At 42.1% G+C, this 27,905-nt stretch overlaps 1 protein-coding gene across 3 annotated transcripts; it reads right to left on the bottom strand.

Annotated features, from left to right (window-relative positions):
- Positions 1–1,275: 1,275 nt before the first annotated feature.
- On the bottom strand, positions 1,276–26,992 carry rbm33a (RNA binding motif protein 33a). Of its 3 annotated transcripts, none has more exons than XM_035142085.2 (19): positions 26,813–26,992; positions 24,769–24,847; positions 23,699–23,747; positions 23,227–23,291; positions 22,788–23,094; positions 20,729–20,881; positions 19,857–20,025; positions 19,448–19,671; positions 17,821–18,139; positions 16,144–16,205; positions 13,500–13,611; positions 12,684–13,069; positions 11,572–11,850; positions 11,081–11,365; positions 9,884–10,639; positions 7,995–8,171; positions 6,998–7,183; positions 6,530–6,618; positions 1,276–6,365 (listed from the first exon to the last, which is right to left on the bottom strand). In XM_035142085.2, exons 1-19 carry the CDS (start codon positions 26,829–26,831, stop codon positions 6,317–6,319), a joined length of 3,765 nt encoding a protein of 1,254 aa, XP_034997976.2. In that variant the 5' UTR covers positions 26,832–26,992; the 3' UTR covers positions 1,276–6,316. The 3 variants fall into 3 exon arrangements, with proteins under 3 accessions (XP_034997976.2, XP_034997977.2, XP_034997974.2); XM_035142086.2 differs by having other exon boundaries at positions 12,696–13,069; positions 17,821–18,142; XM_035142083.2 differs by having other exon boundaries at positions 17,821–18,142.
- Positions 26,993–27,905: the final 913 nt, after the last annotated feature.

Below are 27,905 nucleotides of genomic sequence, written 5' to 3' on the forward strand. Positions count from 1 at the left end.
GAGCCTCCTCTAATCCCTCAGGGTCCCCTCAGTCTGCCGCAGCTCAACAACGGCTTTTACAAATGTTGACATTTGCAAACACGACCGGTCTGTGGCATTCTGGAAAACAAAAAACTCCCCCCCCACCCCAACGTTTCTAAGAGAGTTCTGCAGGCAGCAGCGTTTGGTTCCTTCCAGGTAACAGTGACTCGTCTGTGGCAGAGTTCAAGAACGCAACTGGTTGAGTTGGAGGGAAAAGAAAACCCTGGAGGATCTGATCCTTTACGAGGCGTCACCCATTTACAACCACTTCCTCCATTACAATCAATTCACTGAAACAGAGAACTGAACTATTTAAAAACACACTAATTATACACATGGAGATTTTTCAGATTAATTCACGATAGACAGACAAATAACTAGATTGATGAGGGATCCGGAGACATTATGAACATTTCTCACCAAAATAAAGAGAAAAACCAGCGTTACCAACATTTCAAACCCTCAACCACGATCTCAAGACCTCGTCTGGTGTCTCTGGGTCTGAAAACATGATGGGAGATCTCTACATTAGTGCTTTGACCAACATCAACACAACAACCAAACACTGAGCCGTTTGGCCACTTTGATTTGTCTCAGACATTTGCCTCCAACTGAATGTGGAGAATCCCACTAGTAACACAATGAGGATTTTGAGAACATTAGTCTACATATCTGTATGCTCGTCATTATTTGAATTTAGATGATAATCCTTCAGATTAGAGGTTCCCACACACTTTGAAGGGGTCGTCACATAATTAACGGGATTGGAAAAGACTAAAACATTGTTCTGTTCCTCCGGTAAACATCTTACTTTCCTTGATTTTGATAATTATGAACATTTCCTCTTGTAAAATACATAAGTGTTACATTCACACGCACTTACTCTATGAGAAGGGGAAAGTTTGGGGTTCAGTATCTTGCCCAAGGACACTTCGGCATCGGACTAAGGAAGACTGGGATCGAACTGCCAACCTTCCGGTTAGAGGACGACCGCTCTAACCCCTGAGCTGCCCCCAAGGTGCCCAAATGAATCCTGCTGACAGGCAGGTAATCGTTCTCCCAACTTATTTTCCTTTAAGTAAGTTAAGGAAAAATAAAACAAACCAAAAACAGAAAATAGTAGAAACACTAACTGGTGGTAATGAAACCAGTGGTCGAAAGAAGAAGCTACTTCAGATTCAAGTCTAAGAATTTAAGTCTGAGACTCAATAGATTAAAACTTTAAAAACCACAATGAAAACCAAAACAGGGCCGTAGTGTCAAAAAGGTTTATTTTCCTTCAGTTTCTGGATTCAAGTTTATCACATTTCATCTTTTTAAAAATATCGAATTTCTTTGAAAAAAAATCATTGTTTCTTCTTTACAAAAACAGTTTACAGTATCAGAAGAGCTTTTCACAGTGACTTCAGAATATTCCAACACAAACACGGTGACTTCATACGATTATGACATCAGTGCGACGGGTGGAAACACACAACACGGTGCTTTGTCAACAGTTTCAGTCACATCTCAAAAGGCTGGAGTCATCACTCGGTGCATCATATTGTACAAGACGAGGAAACCACTGCAGTGTCTTTTTTTTTGTGTGTTTTTTTTCCAAAAATCCCACCAAACAATGAAAGTCAAGAAGCTGGGATGACCCTTGGTGCAGTGAAAGAGTTACAGGCTCTGCTCTGTGAACCCGGCTGTCGTCACAGAGATGGAAACCTCCAGCCACTGGGCTGACAAACAATGGTAATCCAGGTGGGCCCCCCCCCCCCTCCTGCTTGATACAGGAGTCTTAAGTTCATTGAACAACGGCAGCATCGGGGGGGAAAAGATGAGCAACTGTGAAAAAAAATAATCAATATGCAAGCTGGAAAAAGAGCGATGACAGGAGGAGCAGTAATGGGAGGAAATGTGGGTGAGGCCCCCCAATACTCTGACTGTAGCAACGTGTATTTGGTTAGGGAAGGAAGTTTGAGTAAAGTCTTCACCCCGAGGCCGCGTCGCTGCGAAAGAATCCAGAGCGTGAAGTGAGGGAGTTAAAGCAGGAAAAAGTGACAAAGCAGATTCATGGATAGAGCTGGTGATTGTCTCCTCCCGCCGATACGCTGCTGAAAAAATGGAACGCGTTAATCCGAGAGGTCATCGTTCGGATGATGCCGACACGTCAAGTGTGTTTTCATCAAACAAATATTGTGCAGCTTCAACCTCAAACAGCCCAAAGTGCGGCACCACAAGTGTTGGACCATACCAGCGGTTTGACAGGCTTCTGCTCAACCCGTCTATAGCTCTCATGTAATCAATACTTTAGTACTGATGGGGGAAAAAAAACCCCACTAAAGGTCATTTGACAACACATAATCCCAAAATTTACTGGTGCAAAAAATATAAATGTTTTATGTCTTTGTTTTAAAAATATCGATAAAAGGATAGATGACATCCTGTAGCACTTTAACAGTTTTGGTGACGTGTTGTATTAAACATGCATCAGATAAAATATCTTTTACACCAGCAGGATAGAAAAGTTTTCCAAAAAGAAGTAAGTGTTGTTCAATGACCTGTTAAAGATGAGTACATGAGAGCTGGAGCCAGTTTGAGCACATCAACAAACTCAAATTTCACCAGGACCAAATTACATTGAAGAGCATTACCGTGAAACATTATAAAAGAAAAGAAAGAAAATGTGAAATTAATTATTCACAGCCTACTTTGTTGATTTGATAAAAAACATGCCAAGCCCTTGGTATGGCCCCTTAACTCCCACTACACTGATGACTGCTTGTGACTCTGTAGACAAAACTGTGACCTGAAGAAAAACAAATGAAATGATTATTGATTCTGCCTCAGTCTGCAAAACCACCTGTAAGAAAGAAAAACGTGTGAAGTTAGTTGTATTTTGTGTAAAATCCTAACCCAGCTACTGTTGCATATTTGACCCAGAGGCAGTATAAACATTCTGTATAAAGGTTTCTTATGTAAGCACAGAAAAGGCCCGAACACATCTGACAGACAAGCTTTTCTGAATCAAAAATCTGAATAATCCACTGTAACAATGGAGGTGATGTGACTGTAAAAACACCCTGATATTTAAACAACCTACTGTAAAATCAGTGAGCACAGGAAACGGCATCACATCCTAAAACTAAAGTTATAAATTTGTCATAAATCCTTAAAAGTTAGGATACAAATAAGATCCAATATGAATCTGTTCTGCATTACAAGACCCAGTGTCTCATAAGAAATATCACTACGACTGGCATTGCCCAATACGTTTTTTAAAAATCCACAGGATTTACCACAACACTAGAAAGAAATCAAGCATAACCCCACAACATTAAAGACAGTAAAAAACACATCGCAAGAGAACAAACACTTCTACAGCAGATCAAGTCAAAACAAAAAGGATTAAAACATAAAGAAGTCAGTTTAGAACAAAAGCACAACATACAGAAGACTTGAAAACCGTCCGACCAGCAGCTTTTCAGGCCGTGAGGAGAAACTTTAGGGGCTTCGACATTTTTCAGACCCTGTTGGTCCAAATACCCTTTGTGCTTTACAGCATTTTGAGAATCTAGTGACCCCCACTGGCAAGAGTCACTAAGTGCAGCTTATTTTCAAACCTGAATAGATATTTTAAAAATTATTTCAAGTAACAACTATTTTAAGGGAAATACCACCTAACGTATGAATGTTAATTCACACAAGCAGGGAAGACAAAAGGCAAATAAAACGACTTGTAAACCATCATCTTGTAAATCTCAAAAATTTAATCTGTGATGTCACCCAGATGTGCAGCCAGGAGTTGATTTACTGACAGTAAATTTTAAAAAAGTCAACGTGTTAACCGACCCATTTATCTTTGGCATTAACCCAAAACTATACTTCCAGGCTCTTCTGAACTTACTCCTGTGTCGTTCTCATGTCCAGCAGCTGCACATCAGTATGACAACAAGGTTAAATTTGCAGGTGACGATAAAGCAGAATTCAGTGGCATTCCCCTTAATCTCTATGAGGTAGCATTTCTTACCAGATATTATATCTTAAAAACCTGAACTTAATAAATGAAGAATAATAAGTCCTCAAAAATATTTGTGCATTGATCCCAAATTAGTAAATTGTTTTAAAAGTATGTATATGATGTGTTGTAAGGTGAAAACCTATGTACTTAGAGGAAACTGTGAATATAAATGATTCAAATGTGGCACAAATAAGAGGTACTTCATGGTAAAGGCACCAGACACATGGACATCACACACAATCACACGTCTTTGGGCTAAAGTTTGACCGGCTTGACATACCTGCATGTTCACGGTATATTGGGCCATATTTTTATTTTTCTTGTTTTCCCTTTAACTTGTTGTCAAATGTCTTATAAACAGAAATGTGGTCCAGTCATGTTTGGCTCTAAATTCAAAAAAAACAAAAACACTTGTAAAATGATCTATGCCTGGACACATCAGCTTATCCTTACATATAAAAAGGTTTTTAACTCGTTACAACATGAGTGAAGGAGAAATTAACAAAACAAAAAAAATTTAAACAGGATAAATATTGAATTCAAGTTCTGTTCTACTGGTGTACATGATCACTACGGAGATAATGGTTGCCCCCTCAACTTCCTGCGTCACGTCCCGATTGATTCAAGTACAGAGTTCACTTTCCGGATTTCAGCTATTTGTAAACGAGGATGGAAGAATATTTGAATATTAAGGAGGACCTGTTCCAGTTTGACAAATCTTAAACACGAAACGTTGTGTCACAAAGGAAAAATATGGTGAAAAGTAAATGAGTGTAACTTGGTAGATAAGGAAATTAAAGAATTTAGCCATGTGGTAGTGCTTCCTAAACATGCTTTGAGAAATTGCCTGTTACTTTACACTTTCTCACGCATTTTAAACAAAATTGACCCTTTAAAAGATAACCACCATTATTCTTCAGAGCCCAGGATCTACAGTGAATGTCTATGTTATGAGGGGAACATTCAACGTGTTGTGTAGGTTTGTTCTTGGTGAATGTATTTCCTTTTCTCTTTTGTGCTCTCGTGTCAAACCTCTTCATGACCAGTTCAGTGTTTTTGTTCAAAGTGCTATTCCAGGTTCATTATCCCATTCGTCAATAAAGCATCAAATTATCGCCTGACGCAGATTCAGATCAGTTGCTTCTGAAAGGAGAAAGCCAAATATATATCCAAGCTGAAATAATACAAAGAAATGTGTGTATATCCGGAAAACAACCGCGAGCAATTCTCTCTGATCGACCAAATAAGACAAATATTTAATTCACCAACAATATATTTAAACTCGTCACTATAAAAAACCTAAAAAAAAAATAAACTTTCAAACACACTCCCTCAACGCACACTCAGCACAAATTACAAAGCTCACTTCAACTCGAAAAATCCAGACATACAACTAAAATATGCATTTTCCCAAATGCATTCCAGGTGTTAACAGTTAAAAGACCTCGTAACAAAGAGAAACGCCAAATGACCAAATGTACTAACTTAAACCAGAGATATGATATGAACAAGCAGCACTGAAACTTGACGCACCGCAAAATATACAACCACAACCCCCAGGACTGCTGGGAATTCAGAAAATAATTGTTAATGTTAGATTCTGGGCTAATTTAGCTTCTGACGCTGCTACACCTCCTCTGTTCAATCATCCACCCAGGCCACCACTGTGCCTGTAAGTAACTTCTCCACTAGGTAGCGCCAGTCACCCCAAAACTGCTCTAAGACTCATCTCTACTTAGCCAGCTGGGTAAAAAAAAAAAAAAGTCCCAATAGTGTTGAAATACTGCCATCTACAGGAGAAGAGAAACACTACAACGTGAATAAGCCGGGCACAATCTACCACAACCATCCGCCGCCGCTGCCGCATGTAAACACAGAGCTACTAATAAAATAAGGTAAGGAATTTTCACATTAGAATTGCAAGTGTCGTTCTGCATTTTGCTGTCGTGAATCTCACTGAGGAGGGGCGCAACCATTATCATGATTTGTTCTACTTAGTGTCCGTGTAGGATGCACAACAAGATTCTTCACACACTAACGTCAGAGTAGGATTTACTGTCCAGTGTCTCTCCAGTGCCACTTTACAACAACGGACAATCGGTAGACAGCGTCGCACAAAAATGTCTTTAGGTTCATTGTTCCAAGTTGATGAGAGATGAACGACGAGCGATGCTTCTGCGCAGACTGCGTAGATTGAGAGGGAGGTGAAGAAATACTCCTGTGTCAAGTTGGAGCCGCGCACGAGAGGCGCCCACGTCAGCGGAAAGTGACGTCTTGAGACAGGATTCCCCCTCATCCATCAATCAGCGACACGTCAATGTGGGACAAATCAATCATGTGCCTGTGTGGTAATTGTGATAGTAATGTTTGAACCATCGTCTCGGAGGAAGAGATACTTTTAAACACAGAAGCTACATTTCAAGACCATCATATGTAAATATTCCATAATATGTGAGCATTTAACTGAATGTGTAAACGTGATGGAAAATAGAAAACATTCATTACCGATGGAAGCTTATTTGAAAACTTTCTGCGTGCTGGGCGCTGGAGAATGTGGCGACTGCTTTCCTCTGGTGCGGCATCATTTTGAACATCTGCAAAAGACAGAAGTAGAAAAGCACCAAAAATGAATACGACTCCGTGCTCGTCTCGTCCACAAGAGGGAGTGAGGGTGGTGAAGGAAAATTGATAAACTCATTCACTCTCAGTAAGATACCTAATCACAACGACAGAGGGCGCTGTGGGATCACACTATTACTGCCGCTGTGGTGGCTGCAAATAAATGTTTTCCACACAGGTCACATAGGTTGAAAATGACATGTTAGTACAAATGGTTTTAGTAACAGCAATTACTGCTGACAATATTGTTATTTGTTATACAAACTGGAAGAAAGATATATATACTACGTTTTCACACCATTAAGTATTAAGCAGTATTAGTATGTATTAAGTTAAACAGCGTCTGGTACAAACCTCTATGGGGCCGATGGATCTGAGAAGGTTCTGCAGCTGAGCGTCAGTAGTGGATGAGGAGAGTCCCTCTATGGACACAGTGCAGCGTTCGCTTTGTCCAACTCTTTGGCTCTGTCTGGTGGGCACCGCACGACCTCGACCCATCGGACCAGCCCCTCTACCTCGGCCCCGGCCCGACACAACGACCTACACCAGCGCCAGGTGGTGAGGAAAAAATTGCCGACATGAGATAAAACAATATATGGGGGAGAAAGGCGGAGATAACACAGACTACATCTTATCCTGCTTAAACAGGCCCGCTGATGTTTTAATCCTGCATTCAACCGCGTGGAGAGGAGCTATTCTACTTCTCAGCACAAAGGAAAATTTTAAATTGCTTTGTTTTCCTCTCGCACCTCCCAGACATGCCACGCTTTCATATGATTGACTTATCATTTTTGTACATTGAACATCAACTTCACAACACGATACATGGCATATCTTCATAAGAGCTTTTGCGTGAGAGGTACGTTTCTTCAGCTGCGGAGGAAGAGGAGGAGGGAGAGACCCCGAAAAGAGGAGGTAAAGGGAGTGTGTGTGTGTGGGTTGGGGGTGGGGGAACATTAAGGGAGAGGAGCCATGCAAGCGTTATGGTGGCAGCCTTACCCTGTCAGCATCAGTGAGTATGGTAACTGTGACAGCAGCCTGGTGGTGACAGGCGTGCAGAGAGGCCAGGGGACCTTGTGTAGCCCCCCGTGTTACACTGCTTTCAGCTTGTCAATACTGCTGCACCTGGCATACTGTCCTGTCTTATTACCACTACTGCTCGATTGGTATGTCTACCGAATGCCAGGGTAGTGCCAGCGGCTCAGGACAACTTTACAGGAGACACTTTGGCTCCTTTTATAGCGGAACTGCCATTACCTTCACTGTCTGCTCTGTTAATATATATATTTCAGGTGAAAGGGTTACTGATGTCCACAGCACAGAGGGCCGCCAGAGCTCCTCTTCGACTTACCCTGTTTTGCTGCTGGTTGCCTATGCCCCCTCGGCCAGCCTGCGGTGTTCCGCCTGGTCCCTGTTGCTGCTGACCTGCCAGGGTAACCTTCCTTTGGACGCCCTGGTTGGGAGCAGTTGTCGGCCAGGTGCCTTGTTGCTGCGCTGGGCCGCCGGTGGCCTCAGGCCCCTTTTCACTCTGGGTGATAATGAAGGACAACACTAATTAAAAAACTAATAGCATTCACAGCCTCTATCTTAGTTCGCAGGCTTCACAAGCTCATGCTAACACGAAGCTTTTACGAAAAATATCACATTTATGGAAGAAATGCAGAAATGCACGGCCATTTCTTCAAAGTGAAAATGTGCCATCATTGGAGCTGGATCCCTATCACACACAGGCTGTGGGGAATAAAGATCAGCCCAACAAGGTGATGTTCTCATTATCAAATAAAGTCACAGCTCGACTCTGTTGACATGCGGGGAGGAATTGAAGGTCGTCTCTTTCCTGACTCTGCGGAGAGATGTGACAGATCAATACAGGAGAAGAAAAGAGACGATATCTCTGACCTGTCCCCAGTTGAGAGTAAATGGATTAATCCCTCCTATAGAAATCACAGCTCCTGATTGCACCCATCAAATGCTAAGCTGCATTACACTGGAACGACAGCAGCTCGATGTGTACCCCATCCCCCTTGCACCCCCCTTCTCCCCAGCTTTTGTGTCTTGCGCTGCTTTGTATTATCCCTGATGAAAATATAATTTGCCTCTTATCTGTGTGCCTAAGCCATACAAATCCAAATCCTCAAAAGTGGCAACTTTCTTACACAGGTATTATGTTGCTCTCCCTTCAACCAAGAAAGATTAATTACAAAGCTCTTGGATTGGCATTCTTTTGTTGCCTTGCACCTGAGAGATGGGTTGATGGGGGAAAAAGCAAGTGAGGGATGACACGAGAAGAGAGCTAGCAAGACGAAAAAGAGAGAGAGGAGATAACATTGTAGAGCTCCCGTTGATGACAGCGGAACAATGTGGGAGAGGGAGCATCTAGAGAATCTTGTTTTCACTGTGGCTACAGGCCTTAGCTGTGTCCTTCTGTTTCCATCTCTCTTTCACCACCTCACATCCCGCTCCCCTTTTCTCTCCGTGATGCCGCACATCAGATAGCTCTGCGCAGGTTTCCATTAAGGCACTGACACCCAGTTATCTTCATCTGCAGCCAGCCTGCGATTTTTGGCTCTGCCGCTTGATCCTCCGGGATGGAGTCAGAAAGCGGCTTATTTCAAATACTATCACATCCCACCAACGTGTCTCATCAGTGACAAGTATGAATGTTTAACATGCATGCTTTTGTGGGTTTTCAATAAAGATTAATGGGTAATTAAGGCCACGGCAGAATCAAGTGAGTATGAAATAGGAGGCAGTGGTAATTCTGGACTGTTGGTGTTACTGTCATTCTTGTTTTATCCTCCATCTTTTTATTAAAAGGAACACTCTTGTGCCCTTAAAAAGAGGATGACAACCTTTAAGAGCAGCGATGAGGTGTCCCCATCTCTACAGATAAATGTCATACCGCTCTCCTTAATGTCTACAGCCTTTCTGTGTTCCCAGGGTAAAATGTATGTTAAGGCATCGTGGCTCAAATACCAGGCACCAAAGCTTGAGAGAGGAAACTCTTAACAGATCAATTTTGTCAAAATGACACAGACATCATCTTGTCATTCCCATAGGTTAGATATCTTTTGGATTACAAAATAGACAGTGTGAGGGCAATCAGTGGCATTTAAAACGGTTACATTTCAAAACTATGTACCTTCCCAGGCGAGTAAGTCAGTGGTAGAAGATAAAATAAATGTCGGACCAGAACACTTAAGGGTGACAGATAAAAAATAAATAAAATGATATGCTCACCGCTCCTGAAAGTTTGACGACTCTGACTTTTTGCGGCACCTGCTGACCTTCGTCGATAGAATTCCTGGCTCGCTGCATCACAGTTCGTTTAGCGCCGGGTTTTGGTCCTTGACTCAGAGCCAGATCCTGAGCCTGGCCAGACCCCACTACAGGAATTACAGGTATGTTCTTCTGGATCTGAACGCCAGGTCTGTTGACGTTCTGTGGGACGCTGCTCCTTCGTTGTTGCAGCTGCAGCTGATTCTGCGGGGGCTGGTTCCACTGCTGGTCGGGAACAGGCCCGGGTATCTGTGGCTGCGGGGCGCTGGCTTTCGCCATCTGCAGCCGTGTCTTGACATTGGGACGTGGCGTAAGGGGCTGAGCAGCGCCATTAGGAGGGATGGGATTGACTTTATTTAATGACTGATTTAATGGTTGTGGAGTTCTCGGAGGAAACTGTCTTTGCTGTTGTGGCGGTAACTGCTGCAGCTGTGTCTGTTCTGGCTGTTGTTGCAGCTGTGGTGGTGGTGGATGTTGCCGTTGTTGCACAGGGTGTGGTATTTGCTGATTTTGCTGTGCAGGTTGAATCAGTGTAGGAGGGGGTCCTTCGAATTGAGTGTTTGTCTGGGAATTAAGTCTTTCCAGCAGCTCCTTCTTCCTGACGCCAGCTTGCATTTGCCGTCGCATCTCCTTCCTCTTCAGGATCTCCTCTCTCAGACGCTTCTGCTCCTCAATCTTCAGGCGATACTGTCGTGTCTCCTCGTCCTCGTTGGGGTCCTGTGGCGCAAAACACAAGCTGACAATATGACTGTCTGTCTCCACTTTTGTGAAGGGGCACCCCTGAGCCACTGTGTCCTATTTGAACCACATTACATGGCCTAACACTCAGATGTAATTAAAGTCAGGACCCAAGAGAAAAATGCAATAGTATCGATCTGCTCTTTCCAATGAAAGGAGGCTATTGTCATTAACAACCTTATGATTGGGTTTTAATAAATGGGAGTTCTTCTCAGCACACTGATAAGCTGAGCTCACAACTTCGGGGGGTCCACTGAATTTAACTGGGACAAACACTAAAAGTGACTAGGTTTGTAGAACAATTTCAGGGGAACATTTCAGACAACATAAGCAATTACATGAAATAGTTTGTGCATTATGGAAAAAAGCTCAATATTTTATCATTTGTTTGTTTTTCTACTCGTGTGTTAAAAAGCTCACCTGTGGTGCCGAGGTAGGGATTTCCTTGCGAACAACTGTCCTGCCTCCCCCCCCAAGCTGAAATTCAGTCCTGGCAGCAACTTGGCCTCTTCCTCTGCCACGGTCAGACACTGGCTGAGTGTTCTGCCCAGGACGCACCCCCTGCGTTGCCTTGGCAACAGGCCTGACGTTGGCGGCGGGGGAGGAGGCGATGCGGGCACTGTTCATGTTTGTGTTGCCAGGTGCTACAGGGAGCTCCCGTAGGTTGCTGTTGCGCTGCTGCATTGGTTTGGAGACAGGTGCGTTCTAAAGAGGGCAAAATGTAAACATTCAGGTTAATGTACATTTAGTTCCTTCCATTTTCACCATGCAAGGAAAGATGCTGACAGAGCAATAAAAAAAATGTATTAGAATGACATCGTGATGAAGTGTGGAGCCCTGCTTTACATCAGGTTGAGCATAAAATACATAATATGCAAATATTGTAATAAACTGATATGTTAATCTCTCACCATCCTCTGCCTGTTGGACATGTTGCGCTGTTGGGGGTTCAGAGGACGGGGAGTCATCTGCCTGGGGCTGCCGTGTGCCTGCTGTTGATGGAAGGGATTCTGGCCGTGGTGCATCATGGGGCGAGGTTCACCGAGATTTAGCTGCTGGTGATGATGGGGTAGGTCCTGCCTATGATGTTGTTGCTGCTGCTGCTGCTGCTGCTGGTGGTGCATGGGCTGATGGGGTGGCAGCGAGTCGTGGTGTGGAAGTTGGGAGACGGGAGGAGCGTGCATCAAGCCCTGAAATTACAGAAAAGATGATGAGCTATAACACGAGTAACAGGCAGAAATTAATATCTGACATAATTCTGTTTATATATAAATCAAAGACAGAATGACAATGCCTCCAGTCATATATATTCATATGCTATGGCCTTTGCAGTCACCAAATCTCAACCGGACAGGCGTGTTAAAAGCCAACCGCCACAATCAACACACCAAATGAGAGAATACAATTTGAAAGAATGGTGATCAAATCCCTCCAGTTTCCAGAGACTCGAAGAATCAATACCTGTCACATTGACGCCGAGTCCCTTTGAGTTGCCTTTTTCCCCCCCTTTTCCCATTTTTCCCTAACAACAGTAACACCATCAGTTCTTATTAACACTATTTTCAACATAATATCAGGCACATTCTGCATATAATTAACCTCCGAGACGGGTGCCCACATAAATCCACATGGTTTCTACTACAATGGTGGTTCGGTCAGTAGAGGGAGCTCGTGTCTATGTCTCGACAAAATGCTGAGATGCCAAACAGACATGAGTCTTTTTCTGTAACGCTTCAGTGGCAGTGAATATGATAACTAGTCTGGCTTATTCATGTGTACAGTACTCTAGTTATCGCTGTTGCCAAATCCATTTTAATAATCTAGAGAAAAGCCAAACAGAAATTCATACATTCATAGCAAAGACAGCATGTGGGTTTTATGCCAGGCTCATTTACAAAAATGGAAAGAAGAATCATGATACACAGATCACAATTGGAGAAGAAAAAGATAAAACAACACCCAATTGTTGTATAACAAACAGACTAAACTACATTGACATCTATTAGTTATAAAAATCACTTACTCTCATTCGTACCTGCATTCCAAACTGAACCGGTGGAGGGGGGAAAAGGCTCCCCTGCTGGCCAAACGGCTGACGAGGGCCCATGAAAGGTCTGGGCTGGTTAGGGGGACCACCTTGTTGATTCATGCCGACCATCCCTTGGTGACCTTGGTGGGGAGGGTGGTTGTTTCTTGGGGGTTCTCTTGGAAACAGTCCTAGTGGGCCCTGGCCCGGCTGGTTGAAGGCTGGCCCTGGTGGGCCAAAACCCATGTGGCCCGGTCCGGGCATCTGCTGCTGCTGCTGCTGCTGCTGCTGGTGGTGGAGGTTGTTGCCGCTGTTCATCAGAGGGCTGGGGCCCTGGTGATCAAACATGTGCTGCCCTGGAAACCGTGTTGACTCTGTGCGCTCTGTGCCCACGCAAGAAAGACCAGACAACAACACCAAAGAGAGATGTCAAGATTTTTGTGCTGTGAGCAAATTTCAAAACATCAGCAACTCCCTCTCCGGATGTATAGTGTTATAGAAAGGAAAAACGAAAAGAGACAACTCTATCAAGGTGAAATAGTAAATAACAAAGTGGGTTGTATTTAATTCTGCATCAACGCTGTGAACGAGAAATCTCAAATATATATGTTTAATGCATGTTTCAATCTCCGAGGCTCATTCAAATGTATATATATACACATGCATTTAACATGAGTGCTGCCTCTTATAGAGCAGCAGCAGAAAGCTAGCAGCATACCCTGTAGGTATAATGCCTGAGCTGATGTCGAATTGGGTTAAACATAATAGTAAGAGAGCTTTGTAATCCTTGTCATTGGTGGGTGTTAGACTCACCTGTCATAAAGAGGGGCTCCCTGTCCTGGTTTCTAAAGGGCTCCATGTGATGAGGGGGCCGCTGGGGCTGACCAAAATTACCAGGCATGTGCTGTTGGAAGTCTCCCGGTCCCTGGGAAAACACAAAACTCATGAATTAGAGGCCATACTGGGAACTCAATAATCGCAAACAAATTAAAGTAATGAAGAATTTCCCGTGGAGTATTGCATTGGGCTTATGTGCTTATAATTAAAAGGGCCAGGGTCATTAAAAAGACACAGAATCTTGAGTTGTAAACATCAATATGTATGCCAATATTAAAGAAACCCTTTAGCATGAATTTGTGAGCGAACCTGAATTAATGCTTTGCTTTCGAACCTTCTAAAAGGCCGTCTCTAACAAGGAAAGGCTATTTCAGGAGGGGATAAGTGCCCTCATCTTTGTTTCAACTTCGTTTTTCCGTTAGCATGTTCGACAGCTTTCACTGCATACACATTACTCCCTATCCATCTTCCAAGGAAAAGTAGATAACAACCCTTTAATCCCTCCTTGGAATTCAAATCCCCCCTCATAACTGTCTCCTTTATTCTTTCAAATATCCATCTCTGTTAAAAAATTAACCTGCTATTCAACACGTGGCACTTCCACAAATGGGCTGCTTGCCTCCTCCAAGCCTATTGTAAATTACTTAAGATGCTATCAAGGCTTAATCCATCTTTATCCCACTGCTGTGTGGCGGTATTTAGAGAGAAGAGGTGTTTGAAAGCTGGAAGCCACAGTCCCAAAAACTTGCTTAACAGAAAGTTAATCAAAGGGGCTTACTAAGACAGAGGGATCACAATGGGGGCCGCAATCAGACCGCTCCAAAAAGGTCAAGACAGGCAGGTTTGCACAATGAGGACTCTGGTGTCCAGACACACCTCGAAAATAACACGGCTCATCCTCTCATTTCTAATCCTTGATAAGAAGGCTGCAGGTGATCATCATGTAACTGATGCAGGGAAAGCTCTTTGCAGTGAAGGGATAACCATGACACATATAATAGAGGGGGCAATTGCCATATAATTAATAAAGAATGGAAAATTTAGCTTTGTTTTGGGGGTTTTATGTAAACTTCTTACAGCCAATTACAAAACAGCTATTAAAAGCTTTTTCTTTGTTTTCAGTATGTGATAATGTTTTTTAAGAATAAGGAGCTGTGACTGATCCCATCGACCATAAAGGAAGGATTTAATTATAAAAATGCAGAATTTTCAAAAAAAAAGGTGTAATATACTAAATTACAGTCCGTAATAAAAATATTTCCAAATAGCGTAAAGGGTGGCCTCTCTGTTTCATGGCTAAACTGAATGTCCTCATCTAAACGGATTAAATATTATAATAACTTTAATTGGCACTGAGATAAATATTTAAAAACCCAGACTCCACTAGAAAAAATTTCAATGCATTAATACTAGAGGCAATGATCCCCCCCTTCTGCCTGGTCTTTTAACAATTAAATTTGATGGGATGATAATGTATGATAATCATGAGTAATCAGGTGCCCACTGGTAAATGGAATGATGCTGCCGGGTCTGTCACCTGCATTTCAAATTGTGTCCTTGGCAACAGCAGCCTAAATGCAATTGACAGCTGGGGGATCCAACACTATGTTGTTCATCAGCCCAAACCTTTACAACCCCACCTTCTACTGTGTGATAAGAGCCAATACAGCCCCCTGCTTCCACTCTATCGATATCTAGCACCATCACAGACCTCGGGGAAGAGGAATTGCCCAATACTGATACAGAAGGATGAAAAGGGGTAAATAAAAATACCTTTTTTTTTTTTCAAAGATCGACTCCTATGTGAGAGCCTGGCTCATTTGGCAACGGGGGTTGTAAATCCACATGATTGCAATTGGTTGCAGCTATTTTGCTATGACTAATTTGCATAAATCCATATAAAATGTTCTTTCCAGGAAAATGTCAGTCAGTACCAGCGCCACCTGATGCCCGGGCATCATTAACTAGAAGGACGGAGTAACTTCAGGCACTTTGGCTGACTTGCTGGCGAGCCATATCCCTCAATACAGTAATTACTTTAAAGGCATTTCTGTCATCTCTCGGATGGGTTCTTTGTGAGTGAAATAAAGGACCTTTTCTTACAAGAAATCACTGACTTGAGATCCCTTTTCTCTGACATTAAATTCAGACTTCGAAATATATACTGCAAAAAGGCAAGGGGCTCACAGCACAGCCCTATCAAACCACCGCGATGTTTCATTAATTCAAATACCGTCCAAAAAAGGTCTCCATGCCTTCGGGACACAAACTTGTGGAAAGTGAATTTTAACTGGCAATATATCCTGGTTTCACAATTCCATTATGTGCCAAGCTGGGTGTAGTCTGAGCCCCAGCCCATCCATGAAGAGTTGCTAACTAAGTCCCGCCACTGCAGCCTCGACCTCCAAAAGTCTACTTGCCTAAAGCCCCTATCACGCATTTCCAGTTGTGCAGCCAGACTCATATCAGTGTTTACAGATTTGCTTTAACAGTATTTGGCCAGGGCAGGACAGTCTAATTGCCGTAGTGATATTACCCTCACAAAAAGGGGATGCTAACCGTGTGGAGGGGGAGAGAAAGTGAGGCAAGAGGGAGGGAGAGAGGAGCAGCTGCTACTCACAGGGAACCTCTGAGGACCCACAGCAGGTCTGGGCTGGCTCTGAGCAGGAGGCATCAAGGGCACTGCAATGAGAGAGGGAGAGGGAGAGAGCAAGAGAGAGAGGGGTGGAGGGGGGAGGGGGAGAGAAATGAAAATGAGGGGCAGTAGGTAGAGAGAGGGTAAAAGTAGAAAGGGAGGAGACCGTTAGACATCTTCATGCTACATCTTAAATAGGGTCTCAGAGTTGCTCCTCGTGTCTTTACACCGCGGGTGAAGACCAGGGACCTCAAAGAAAATATGAAATACATGAGAATTATTTGCCAAATTCGACAAATTAACATTTATAAAAACATTTGCTGCTTTACATCATCTGGTACAATGTAATTCAATGACTGCAATTTCCTATGGCTGGCATACTGCTTCAAAATAAGGGTTGCTGTTATTGTACGTCAGCGTCTACAACTGGAAAACATTCAATAAAATAAATATATAAACAAACAGAGACATATACAAACAGATGCACATACACACACTCACTTAATCATAACCAGAGGCAATCCCTGATCTTTCAGAACACGTCTGACTCTCAGGAGCACAACCCAAACCCACACATGCGCACTGACACACAGACACACAGACACACAGACACACAGACACACACACTTTGTTAACAAAATTTCAATCTTGGCCTGGACAGACAGGCTAGATAAACCTATCTCAGGGAACGAAATGGAGATGCTGCCAGGAGAAAAAAAAAAGGGAGGATAAACCCATTACTGGCTGAGAGAGCTATTCACTTGTCATTCAACCAAACAACAAAATGACATTCTAATCCAGACACCTTTAGGGACAGAGTAAGGATATCTGCCAAAACAGCATCATGCACCTCAACTGAGGATTGTGCTGATAAACTAAGGCTGCACAATTTTGGATAAAATGACAAATATGATTTTTATACTCAGGATAATGAATCTTATGTAAAATTATTTTTTGCATTTATATTTGGTCGAGCATTTGTGACTGGTATTTTATTAACTTTTCAAAGCCAGCTCACCATCATCTTCACTTAAATGCGTAAGACCAAAATAATAAACGTCTTTCAGTGGTTATGTGTTTATTAGACAGTTGGATACTATATGATTATGTGCAAGGCTTGCAATGTCTAAATGAGTATTGAATTCACATTTACTGTTTACAATGTGAAAAACAAGTATCCTGGCTTTGCAAACTTGCTAGAATTTCTGCAATGATCACATAATTCTGAAGAAAATATGTAATGCAGTTATGTGAAATGTAATTGTAATTTAACTGTGCAGCCCTAAGTCACATCACTCTAAATGTCTAAGTCTTGAATTGCTCTCTATACAATCAATTATTTTAACATCGTACTTGATCATCATCTTTGAATCCAAAAAGTTCCACACAACAGATTTGTCTTTGTATCTTTTATCCCTCTCTGACATTATGCCTTTGTATAGTTCATCACGTCGTGTAAATTCAGTTTGGTTGAGACAAATGGTGGATATGATTAAGAGAGTTTGGTTTATTAAATAGAATCACCTTGGTGATACAGAGGTAGCAGAATTGTTGATTGAGATTAAAAGATCACAGCTTTAATAACACAGAGTGCTGTGGTGGATCCAGAGAAACACTGCAGTTAAATGAGAAAAGCATTTGAGTGATAGTTAATTAAGTTACCTTGTACAGAGGATGACGTGGGCCCTCTGAAATGGGGGTTAATGTGGATGTTTTTGGACTGTGGAGGTTGCTGCTGGTGATGCTGGGGGAAGTTAGGTGGCGGGGAGCTCATCATTCGTGGTGGCGGCTCCATCTGGGGCCGCATCGGTGGGGAGCGGTGAGCCATGTGCAGGGGGATGAGGGGCTGAAGGGGCGGCTGGGACAGTGGGCGCCCGTGGTCTTGGAAGGGAGGTGGTCCTCTTGGACGCGAAGGGTGGTGCTGCTGGGAGTGCAGTTGCTGCTGATGAGACTGATGAGGAGGAGGCATTCGGGAGGACGGCTGCTAATTGGAAGGAGATGGGGAAACGGAGAGGAGGGAAAAACCAAAACAACCTGTCAAAACACATTTCTTTCTGGGAAGATTCTGATATCATTGCTCGCAGCCATGCGATGACACGCCAACAAGTCAATTCAACAGCAAAACTGAAGATGGTATCCTAAAGTAACTTAATGCATCTCCCCTGAAGATCAATAGTGCATGTGTTTCTTTTTATAAATTATACAGTGACATAAAAGTGATGGCAACCTTGGTGGGATCACAATTTTTAAAGTGATGTTACAGCCAGATAAAAAAATTTAAAAAAAGGGAAATGGTCCTGATATCTGCTACAACTGGAATATATGAGTTTTAAGTGGATCCTTGATAGTTGCCCAAACAAATGCACAAACATGCCAGAGACCAAGTCAAGTAATAAAAACATAACTACAACACTTTGTCTTAAAGAGTCCAAGCTCATGAACAGCAGTCAGAACATTCTTTGTGGTTTGGCATAAAATCCATCTGCCTTTAAATTGTCATTTACAATGTTGACGTTTTGAGTTTTAAAGCCTTTTATCGTTATTAACATGAGCTAAAATAATGACGGACTGGAGAAATGTCTTGTAACCTTGAGAGGAACCGCTTCAATTCAATGGTACTGTGTACTGGTATTTAATTATTTATATAAAACACAGTTTGTGCATTTTTACATATTGCAAACTTATTTAAAATGTGGTTTTATTCAGTGATCAAATATAATATAAAAAAACAGCAATGTAGTATCTTTACATGACGACGACAAGTCTCGGGCCATTTCTGAAATACCCTCCACTCTGTTACTGAGGATCATCGTCTTTGTTGTTTCCGTTACATGTTTGAAGTGACTTAGATTTCACAGGTCCTGTATGAACTGATGAGCCATGTAACGCCAAGGATTAAATGGATGGATTGATATCAAATAATAAAAGCCTACAAGGAACTAAATCCTGGGCAATGAACAAATTTAATTTGTATCCTACTGCCTGAGCAGACTACCGCCACATACTTTGCTATAATCCCAATATCAACATTGATACAGGGAAGCAGAGTGTTTTGACTTTTTCCATGCACCAACAACCTCTGCTCTGGAGGTCTCAGACAGTTAAAGGATCAGCAGTGAGCAAAACATGTTTCACTTTCAAGTACAAAGCAAACAAGCTTCATATCTGTGACGGATAGAAGAAGAGAAAAAAATAAATCAAGTAATTTTAAAATCATCTTAACCAGTAAAAACCCATATGCTCCCTTTAGCTTTATACATTATCGACTGAATGTTGTTCAGTAGTTTACCTGCATGCCAATGTTTCCCATGAGGGGTATTCTCTGGTCATTCATTCTTCCTCTGTGTCCTCCTCTAAAATCTCCCATTCCGAAGCCTGGGAATCCTCCTCTTCCTCTATTTCCTCGACCACCTCCTCCTCCTCCTCTACCTCGACCTCCGTAGCGGTTTTGTCTCTTCTGTCTTTCTTGTTCCTCAAACTCCATCAGATCCCGCTTGGCTTTCTCCGACAGTTCTGATGAATAGTAAAACAGACAAATTTAGCATTTGTAGATTAAGTGTCTGGTAAAATTTGAATTTATGTTTACATATATTGTAGTAAACCTATAACAGATTAGTCAAGGTCAGAAAATATGAGTGTATTCACTATGGTTGTCCATGAATCAAGGACAAATTATGCCCAGCAGGAAACATTACTACCTAGTGTTTCAGGGATATTTCTCCTGTTACTGCCGGCATCAGCCAACCGCACAACAGCGCCGTCCTTTCTCTCCGATTTGAACCGTATGCGACCGGACTCTTCATCTTCCTCATCCTCCTCATCTGATTCTTCCTTTGTTGTGTCTTCTTGCATAGCTTCGTTATCAACCTGAGCAAAATATTAGGAGGTTAAAGACAATTTAATTTAAAAACATTTTCACTATGAGCAAAACTGTGTGTAAATTCAGATGTTTGTTACATTCGACCTCCATCATGCAACTAAATCTCTTCTCCTGTCCTGCTGTCTAGAGCCAAACAATTAGCCAAATAATCCATTAGTTACCGAAATTATTTTGTCCTCCCACAATTCTAATAATCAATAAATATGTTACATCATATATTTTGCAAAATTGCATTACAATCTCTGGTTCTAACTTCTAAAATGTGAATATCTAGTCTTCTATGAATTTAAACCTAATATCTTGGCGTTTCCCACAACGAGACAGAACAAGACATTGACAAGATGAGTTTTCAGAAATTGTGACAGAATTTTTGTTTAGTTATACAGACCAAGTGTTAAACTGATTGAGAAACAACAATTAAATCAATAATAAAACAGCAATCAACTGAATAATGACTATATCTTAATATTTTCTCTAATTTAGCCTAAAATCTACCTTAAAATGGATTCAAAACGTGAAACTACACTACTTTTAATGTACCACATAAGCGTATACTTAGTACTTTGAGCAATTATGGGTAAAAAAATAAGGTGGTTAACTGTCTGCACCACCTTCACTGGGATTTAATTAAAAATAAATGTCATTAATCTATAGCAAGTGTATGTTTTTGTTTGGAGGGTCTTCTCATACCTCGTCTGTATCAAAGACCTGCGAGCCCTCTGCAGCATCTTCCTCCTCCTCTTCCTGCTGCTCTTCTCCCCCCACCTCCTCGGGGGCCGCCTCCTGTTGGACTCCGTGTTCATCCAGAGGCTCATCATCATAGGAGGTTTGATATTCATTACCCTTCAAAAGATCACATGGATAATAAGTATTGATTTTTTTTAGTAATAACAATGCTCTGATAAGGATCAGCAAAGGCTCACTGCATTCCAGCCGTTGCTGGAAAACAATCTTTTATTGTGTTTCTGTTGAAATTAAAAACATCCATGTCTGCCGAGCAATGCTGTTACGATGCAGGGCAAATATATACAAGCATACAAAATGCATTACGAGTTCAATTAAAATCGAACACATGAAATATGGACGTATGGTTTTAATGCTTTTTTGATGACTAAATTAAATAAGTGAGCTTAAATAAGATATACATATATATTAATGAAGAGAAAATAAGAAATATAAAGACAAATATCATACAGGGCACAAAAGCAAACATTGAAATGTTATGGAGAGGATTTTGGGGAGGTATCCTGTAACCCCCCCCCTTCCCTACCCAAATTACCATAACAGTGGGAGCAAGCCTTCATTACTATTCCTGACACCATTTGAAATTCAATGAGATGTAAATGTTTGACATGATATACAGAAATGCGGGCACAGATAAAAACACTCCTCCCCGCTTCAGTGATGGTGAAAATATCATTGACTGACTCCTCGCAAATCACTCCCGTTATTGGCTGCACTGTGAGTTCATGACTCCATGCCCAAAACATGGCACAGATGCAAACATTCCAGGAAATGACAAACCAGTTCCTCCCCCCCCTTACTCCATAACAAGATTTCAGTACAAGTCATGATACAATCACTTCATATAAAACCACGTACACATCCGAGTCATTCCAGAAAAAACAGTAAACAAAGGGGCAGCACAACTCATACAGTAGTTGCTAGTTATTCAAACAGCCTATCTGCTTAACACCCACTGACAAAAATCCATCGCTAAATAAGGTCAGACTGTAGGTCACACAATGGTGTTTGGTGTTGCGCTCCATTAACCTGAAAAACAGCGGCACACATTAATGCAGAAAAAGGAGGAGAAAAAAAAAAACCACTCAGTAAACCTGATAGATGGACAGGCTGCCCCAAGGGAACACAACAGCTTAATCCTTTAAACTGTTCCACATAGTACTCATTGAATACCATGGTGAGCAAAATGTCATGGCCAGGCAGTTTAGTGACCTTGTAAACTGTTATTGCCCATAACATAAACACACATCCACACCTGCAGACATTTCCCAAAACTGAAAATAGACATCCATTCGTTCTGTGCACCCTTAGTAAGAAGGTCAACATCTTATCTTTGTTTGGAGAGAGGAGGCAGGCTAATATATCTCTGTCAGGTGCCAAACACCATCTCACCTCGGTAAATGGACCATAACGGACATTTGCACATGGATCTCGTCTTATCTCTGATCCTCTTAGTCTGGGCTAAGAGGGAAGGGAAACGAATGAAAGGGAAACTCGCATCAATCATTAGAAAACTGGATGGGGTGTCCCCAGGAAGGTCAATAATCTTTTCACCTGCACTGACTTTATCAGATCCAGTCTAAAGCCTGAGATAAAAGCCCCCCACATTAACCTCCGCCGATTGGCAGCACATCTCCTCGACACAAAGCAGCTTCTTACTCCCCTAAAGATACGCGGCCCAAGGTCACAATGGCACAGGTATTGGGAGGCGACAGCAGAGAATTACTTCACAGCAAACAAGCCGTCAACATAAACTTCGTCAGCAAGATGGAGAAATTAACTGGCAGGAAGTGATAGTGAATCTCATCCTCCCCTGGCCAAAAAAACCCCAACCAACATCTCCTTCCCCTGAATAGATTTTCAGTCCTGACTGTCCCCTTCCCGACACAAGAAAGCCGACAATATCTCTTGGATTGAATAGGGCTGGACAGAAAAAGAAGTGGGAGGACATGTGTGTTTTCATCTGCTGGCTTTTACATGTGAGAAGGCAAATGTGAAAACTCACTTGAAAATCCCCATCTAAGGGTTCATTGATTTGGATGTCTAACACTTCATCCTGGTAGCCATCTTCACCCTCTGCGAGCTCTCCAGTGTAATCCATCTGGTCTTCAGGCATCCCAGCGTTGTTGTCCTGGCTGTATTCCCCTGTGTACTCCTCTCCCGGGTACCCCTCCTCCCCTACATCCCCTTCTTCACAGCCCTCTGCACCCAGGTTCACAACGTCATCTGTGTAGTCTGCTTCCTGCAAGTTTTCCTGCTGGACATAGGTTGTGCCCAGGTTGTATGTGGCATTGACGTTCAGCTCCTGACCACTAAACAAAACAAACACAACATTACACATCCGGAAAACAACAAATGACGTATGAAGGAAACATGTTCAAAACGTGGCGCTTCACTGTTTACTTTACAACAGAAAATACACACAACAGATGTAATCAGCTTACCCCATTTCCTCATCACTTTGTAGGAGGTCATCATTTAACTCTTCATCTGAGACTTCTGATGGATTCTGAAACAAAAATTAAAGAAATATTTGCTTCTGCTCTTTTAAATGTTTTATTACTCTCTTCCTCGGTCTCTGTGTGTGTGTTTGTGAGTGTGTGTGTGGTGTGGGGGCAGGGCACCACCTCCAACCCCAAAGGATGCTTTATTCCCATGTGGTGCAGGCAATCTGGGCAGGTCAACACAGTTCTTTTTTGTCCACTGTACTTCCTCCTGGTTCACATCAACAGTTCCTCCTGTGGAGGAGCCACCTGCTACAAGTCCACTGCTCACGTCTATTTTCTAAAATGTTCTACCAACAGTAACACCCAATGTTGTAGATGTTATTGTCCACTTCCTGCCCATGCTGACAAGGGAGGTGCTCTATGTGACTAGTATAAAAATCTACTTAAAAGAGATTTTGTTTTATCTTACCTTTTTACCTGAGAGCCAATCGTCCTCCAACAATTCTTCTTCCAAATCACTAAAGAGAAAAAACAACAAATAACAGGTTAGCCGAGTGTTATGTCTTCTTCCAAATTATACAGTATACACTGCCTTATACAATTCTTTTAGTATTAGGCTGCCAGAAATATTGTAATAACAAAGCATTTCAGTTTTTAATACTGTCTGCTTGATTTTCGAAAGTATTACTTATTAAAACACTAAGATGTTTACTTCTGATAGCATTGCGGTTATCCAAAGTATGAGATATGATTTCAGCAAGGAGTGTACTCTATAAACAGTACAAGTATAGATTTTGATGATACCACCAAGTGGCAGCGATGCAACTACACCAGTGAGAGGCAGCAATGAGCGAAACCACACTTAAATCTCCCATGAAGAAGAAATTTGCCGCACTGGTATTTTAATACAGGGGCTGCATTCAGAAAGTCCAAATAATCTCCTTTCCTAACCATTATTCTTTGACACCGATGAAATATGTCACAGGGTCAAGGAAAGATGTGACAGAGTTAGGAAAGGAGATAAGAAAGGTAAACCACGGTGCAGAGAAAATGTGATTCCACTTAAAACAACTTTATTTGTAACAGAAATTATGAAATAATATAATTTGAGGAATATATGGGGAGAAAAAATGGATTGTGTCCGTTCCACAGTCAGGGGGGTTGAAATAACTTAATTTTTGTATTTAGTTGTGATGATGATATTGTGAACAATAAGTTCAATATGCTGGTTGTTCTGTGACATCTGACTGGACAGATGTGACAGAAGAAATCAGGAGCTCATTAACATTAACTCTGGATCATGAGACTAAAAATCACTGTAAACATTTAAACATCAGTACAGCATGCTTGACTGATTTTAAGCAAACTAATATTTGGTGCTGTCGTAACTATTTGGGGCCTAGAATGTTCTATGTGTGCAGCTGAATACCCATCTTAAAACTGACTACCTAAGTAGGTTGTGATTTACAAACAGTACAGTACTGATACAGTACTCCTTGTTGTAAACATGAGAACATAGAGAACAGTAAAACCATTTACCTCTCTAGATCATCATCTTCACCTCTCCTCCTGCGAGACCGCTCAGCGCCTGGTTTGTCATATTCGCCAAAGTTATAATCTGCAACAGAAAGTAAGTTTCACTTCCTCACATCACATAATTGACATCACATAATGAAAATGCCATTTTCAGCAACAACATGACACACGGGAGAGACCAGAAAACATTTTCATGACGGCATCCAAATGGAAAATGTATATGACCAGAATGAGAAAGAAAAATGAAATTTTAGATCGGACAGAGATAAAGCTGTTAATCATCATGTTGCCCTTGTGTTTCTAGTTACATCTGATTCCTGACAAGGATATATTTTCACAGCCATCTGCCAAACTAGTCGCTGCTTATATCATGCTCATTTTTACAGGTTTTCCCACCCCAACTTTTGGCATACTGTCTCCCCCAAAGGGAGCACAGATCTAGAGAGAGAATAATAGATCAAGCAAACTCTTGAGTTGCACATCTTGAAGAAAAAAAACGCAGAAGGCAACCAAAGCATTTACACCCTGGAAAATCACCGGAAACCGGACATTATGCAACACAAACTATGTATGGTTAGAAACTGAAAATGTCTCAATCCAGGATGGGTGCAGTCACTACCACACAGATTTTGTGAGTTAATTGCTGAGTTTAGTCCCGGAGGCCACTTGGTTGTTGGCACAGTCTGAAATTGGCACAGATATTGACACAGTAGGATAAACACAGGTATTGTTATAATAATCCAGAATGGCTTTACTATATTCTGCAAGGCAACTTCTGCAAACAAGCTCCAATATATATATATATATTGTCATGCAAACCTGGCACATGTCACTTATACACACCTCCTTTCAAAATACACTGATAATCAAAGTATTTGTAAAGACAACAAGACCAAGCGACACAGTTTGTACAATGGTGAAACAAAGCCACTGTATGTTTTAACAAGGAATAATCACAGCTCTTCAAACTGTGTTCTTCTCCTGTGTGTTTGCTGCAGAGTCTTCAGAAGTTGTACAGGTGTACGTAGGCAACTGGACTTGCTTGTGTTTCCCGAAGAAGTTGAAGGTATTTAACCTGAAACCTCCCATTGGTCAGATCACATCTGAAGAAGCCTCTTGGATGAGAGGTCTTCAAGAAACACAAGCAAGTCAATTTACCTACGTTCACTTGTACAACTTCTGAAGATACCATGACCTGGATGACTGGGGATCTTCACAGAAATGGCAACTCCATCACAGATGACAACTTGGCTTGTGTGAGAATGCAGCCAGACATTTTGGGCGAAATGTGAACCTGCAGAGGAGGTCGCACTCAGGTTTCCATAAGGGGGGCATGCAAAGAAACTGAGCCATGACAGTGAGCCTGCAAGCAAAACACCAGGACACTGAGACCAGAGCAGTCAGAGAACTGGGTGTTCTTTCACAACAATGTACGGATCAAGGTTAGCTAGCTTGCTGTGTAGCCACAATTCACTTTAAAACGCCACTGCCGCAGTCCCAACAATTCAAAACACTGGCACACACACACTCAGTCACTCGTGTATGGACCTTGTTTTTACCTTATGTTAGCTGAGCAGCTAGCTCATATGCTAACAAACGCAGCTGCCAACAACCACAAGCCAATCAAAAATGAAATCCTCCCGTCAACGTTAGCCCGAGGAATGGCGCTGAATTCATTTACTTAACATAACCCAAATCTAAAAAAATCAATATGTTTATACAATGAATAATAATAACCAGCTCAGTCATGCAGTGGTGGTTCCTGGTGTTTCTTCAGGGTGACGCTAACCACGGCCGAGGTCTGACTTGAGGCCTACAGCTAGCTGCTAGCTAACCTAGCCAGTCGCATAGCTACCCCGAAATCATAAATACACAACTTATTTAAAATTAAAATAATTCGCTAACCATAACCAGGCTTCGATCGGTGGCTTATATCCACAAAAAGCCGTGTTTTTTTTCTAATGCGGGTTTCCAGCAGCTAGCCACGTTAGCTACACCAGCTAGGCTAACGTAGCATTATCGACAAAAGCCCGCTGACGGTACTCACCCTGTGCGTTGGCCGACATCGTGCACCGCGCGTCCCGCTGTCACTCTGACTACACGCGTGCGGGTCGCATTTAACGTTTCGTGCTTCACTCGGGCGACAACACGAGATGCGATCCGAGCCGCCGAGCAGAGTCTATGCGACAGTGGTTCCCTTCCGCGACCGGAGCACAAACATGGCAGCGCTGTGATGATGCATTGTGGGAGGGAAACACCACCCCCCCTCCCTCTAACCTCCACCCCGGGTTCTGCAGCACAGGCTTGTAAACACACAGGTTAATGACTGTGGTGTCTGAGCTGCACAACTGCAGGTGGTGCATTAGACCTCTATGTGGAAAATGCATTTGTTGGATGAGTCAAATTAGAAGTTGCTCCCATAAACGCGCATCATTATGGCTAGAAATGTATATCAGCCATACCCGGCACTTGTTTTATAGGCCTTCCTATTATATAAGATAGTCCCATTTAATTAAACCAAGCCTCATAGCTGAGTCCACATTCAATTTCTCAGCTGCACATAGTTACAGGTTTATAAACCTATTCGTTACTAAACAGCGGCCAAAAAGCCTTCACCCTTATGAAACCACATGTAAATCCACTAGATCCACATTTTCAATTGGATCTGCACGAAATTGCACCCAGTCAATACCAAACCCCTAAATATGTCAGAATTATTTCAGCAACACATAATTCTCTAATAAATCAATGATATTGTTGAAAAATGCCCTATCTCGCCACAAATAATCCTGGATCTAACCCCTGATGCGGATCTGCATCATTCTAGGTTCTCCATTTCCTTTCCTTAGTCACAAGCAACAATTTTCTTTGTTTGCCGTTAAGTTTTTCTCCTTTCCCCAACACCTTTATCTTGTTACCCAGTGACGTAATTGACCCAGTTTATTCTTCTAAGTGTCAGAATTCATTGTGACTCGTCAGTCACAAGGGAACTTTTAAAGTTATCACTTGATTAGGTCCCAGACCTATAATTGTTGCATCTGTGAGTCAGATTCTCACCTTAGAAGGTTCTTGGATCTCAGCGGTGAGAGAATCCGGTTCTGAAACAGTCACCGTCTCTCCAGGACTCATAAAGATGAGAA

This window comes from Hippoglossus stenolepis, chromosome 19 (assembly GCF_022539355.2).
Source record: "Hippoglossus stenolepis isolate QCI-W04-F060 chromosome 19, HSTE1.2, whole genome shotgun sequence".
NCBI classification, from domain to species: Eukaryota; Metazoa; Chordata; class Actinopteri; order Pleuronectiformes; family Pleuronectidae; genus Hippoglossus; species Hippoglossus stenolepis.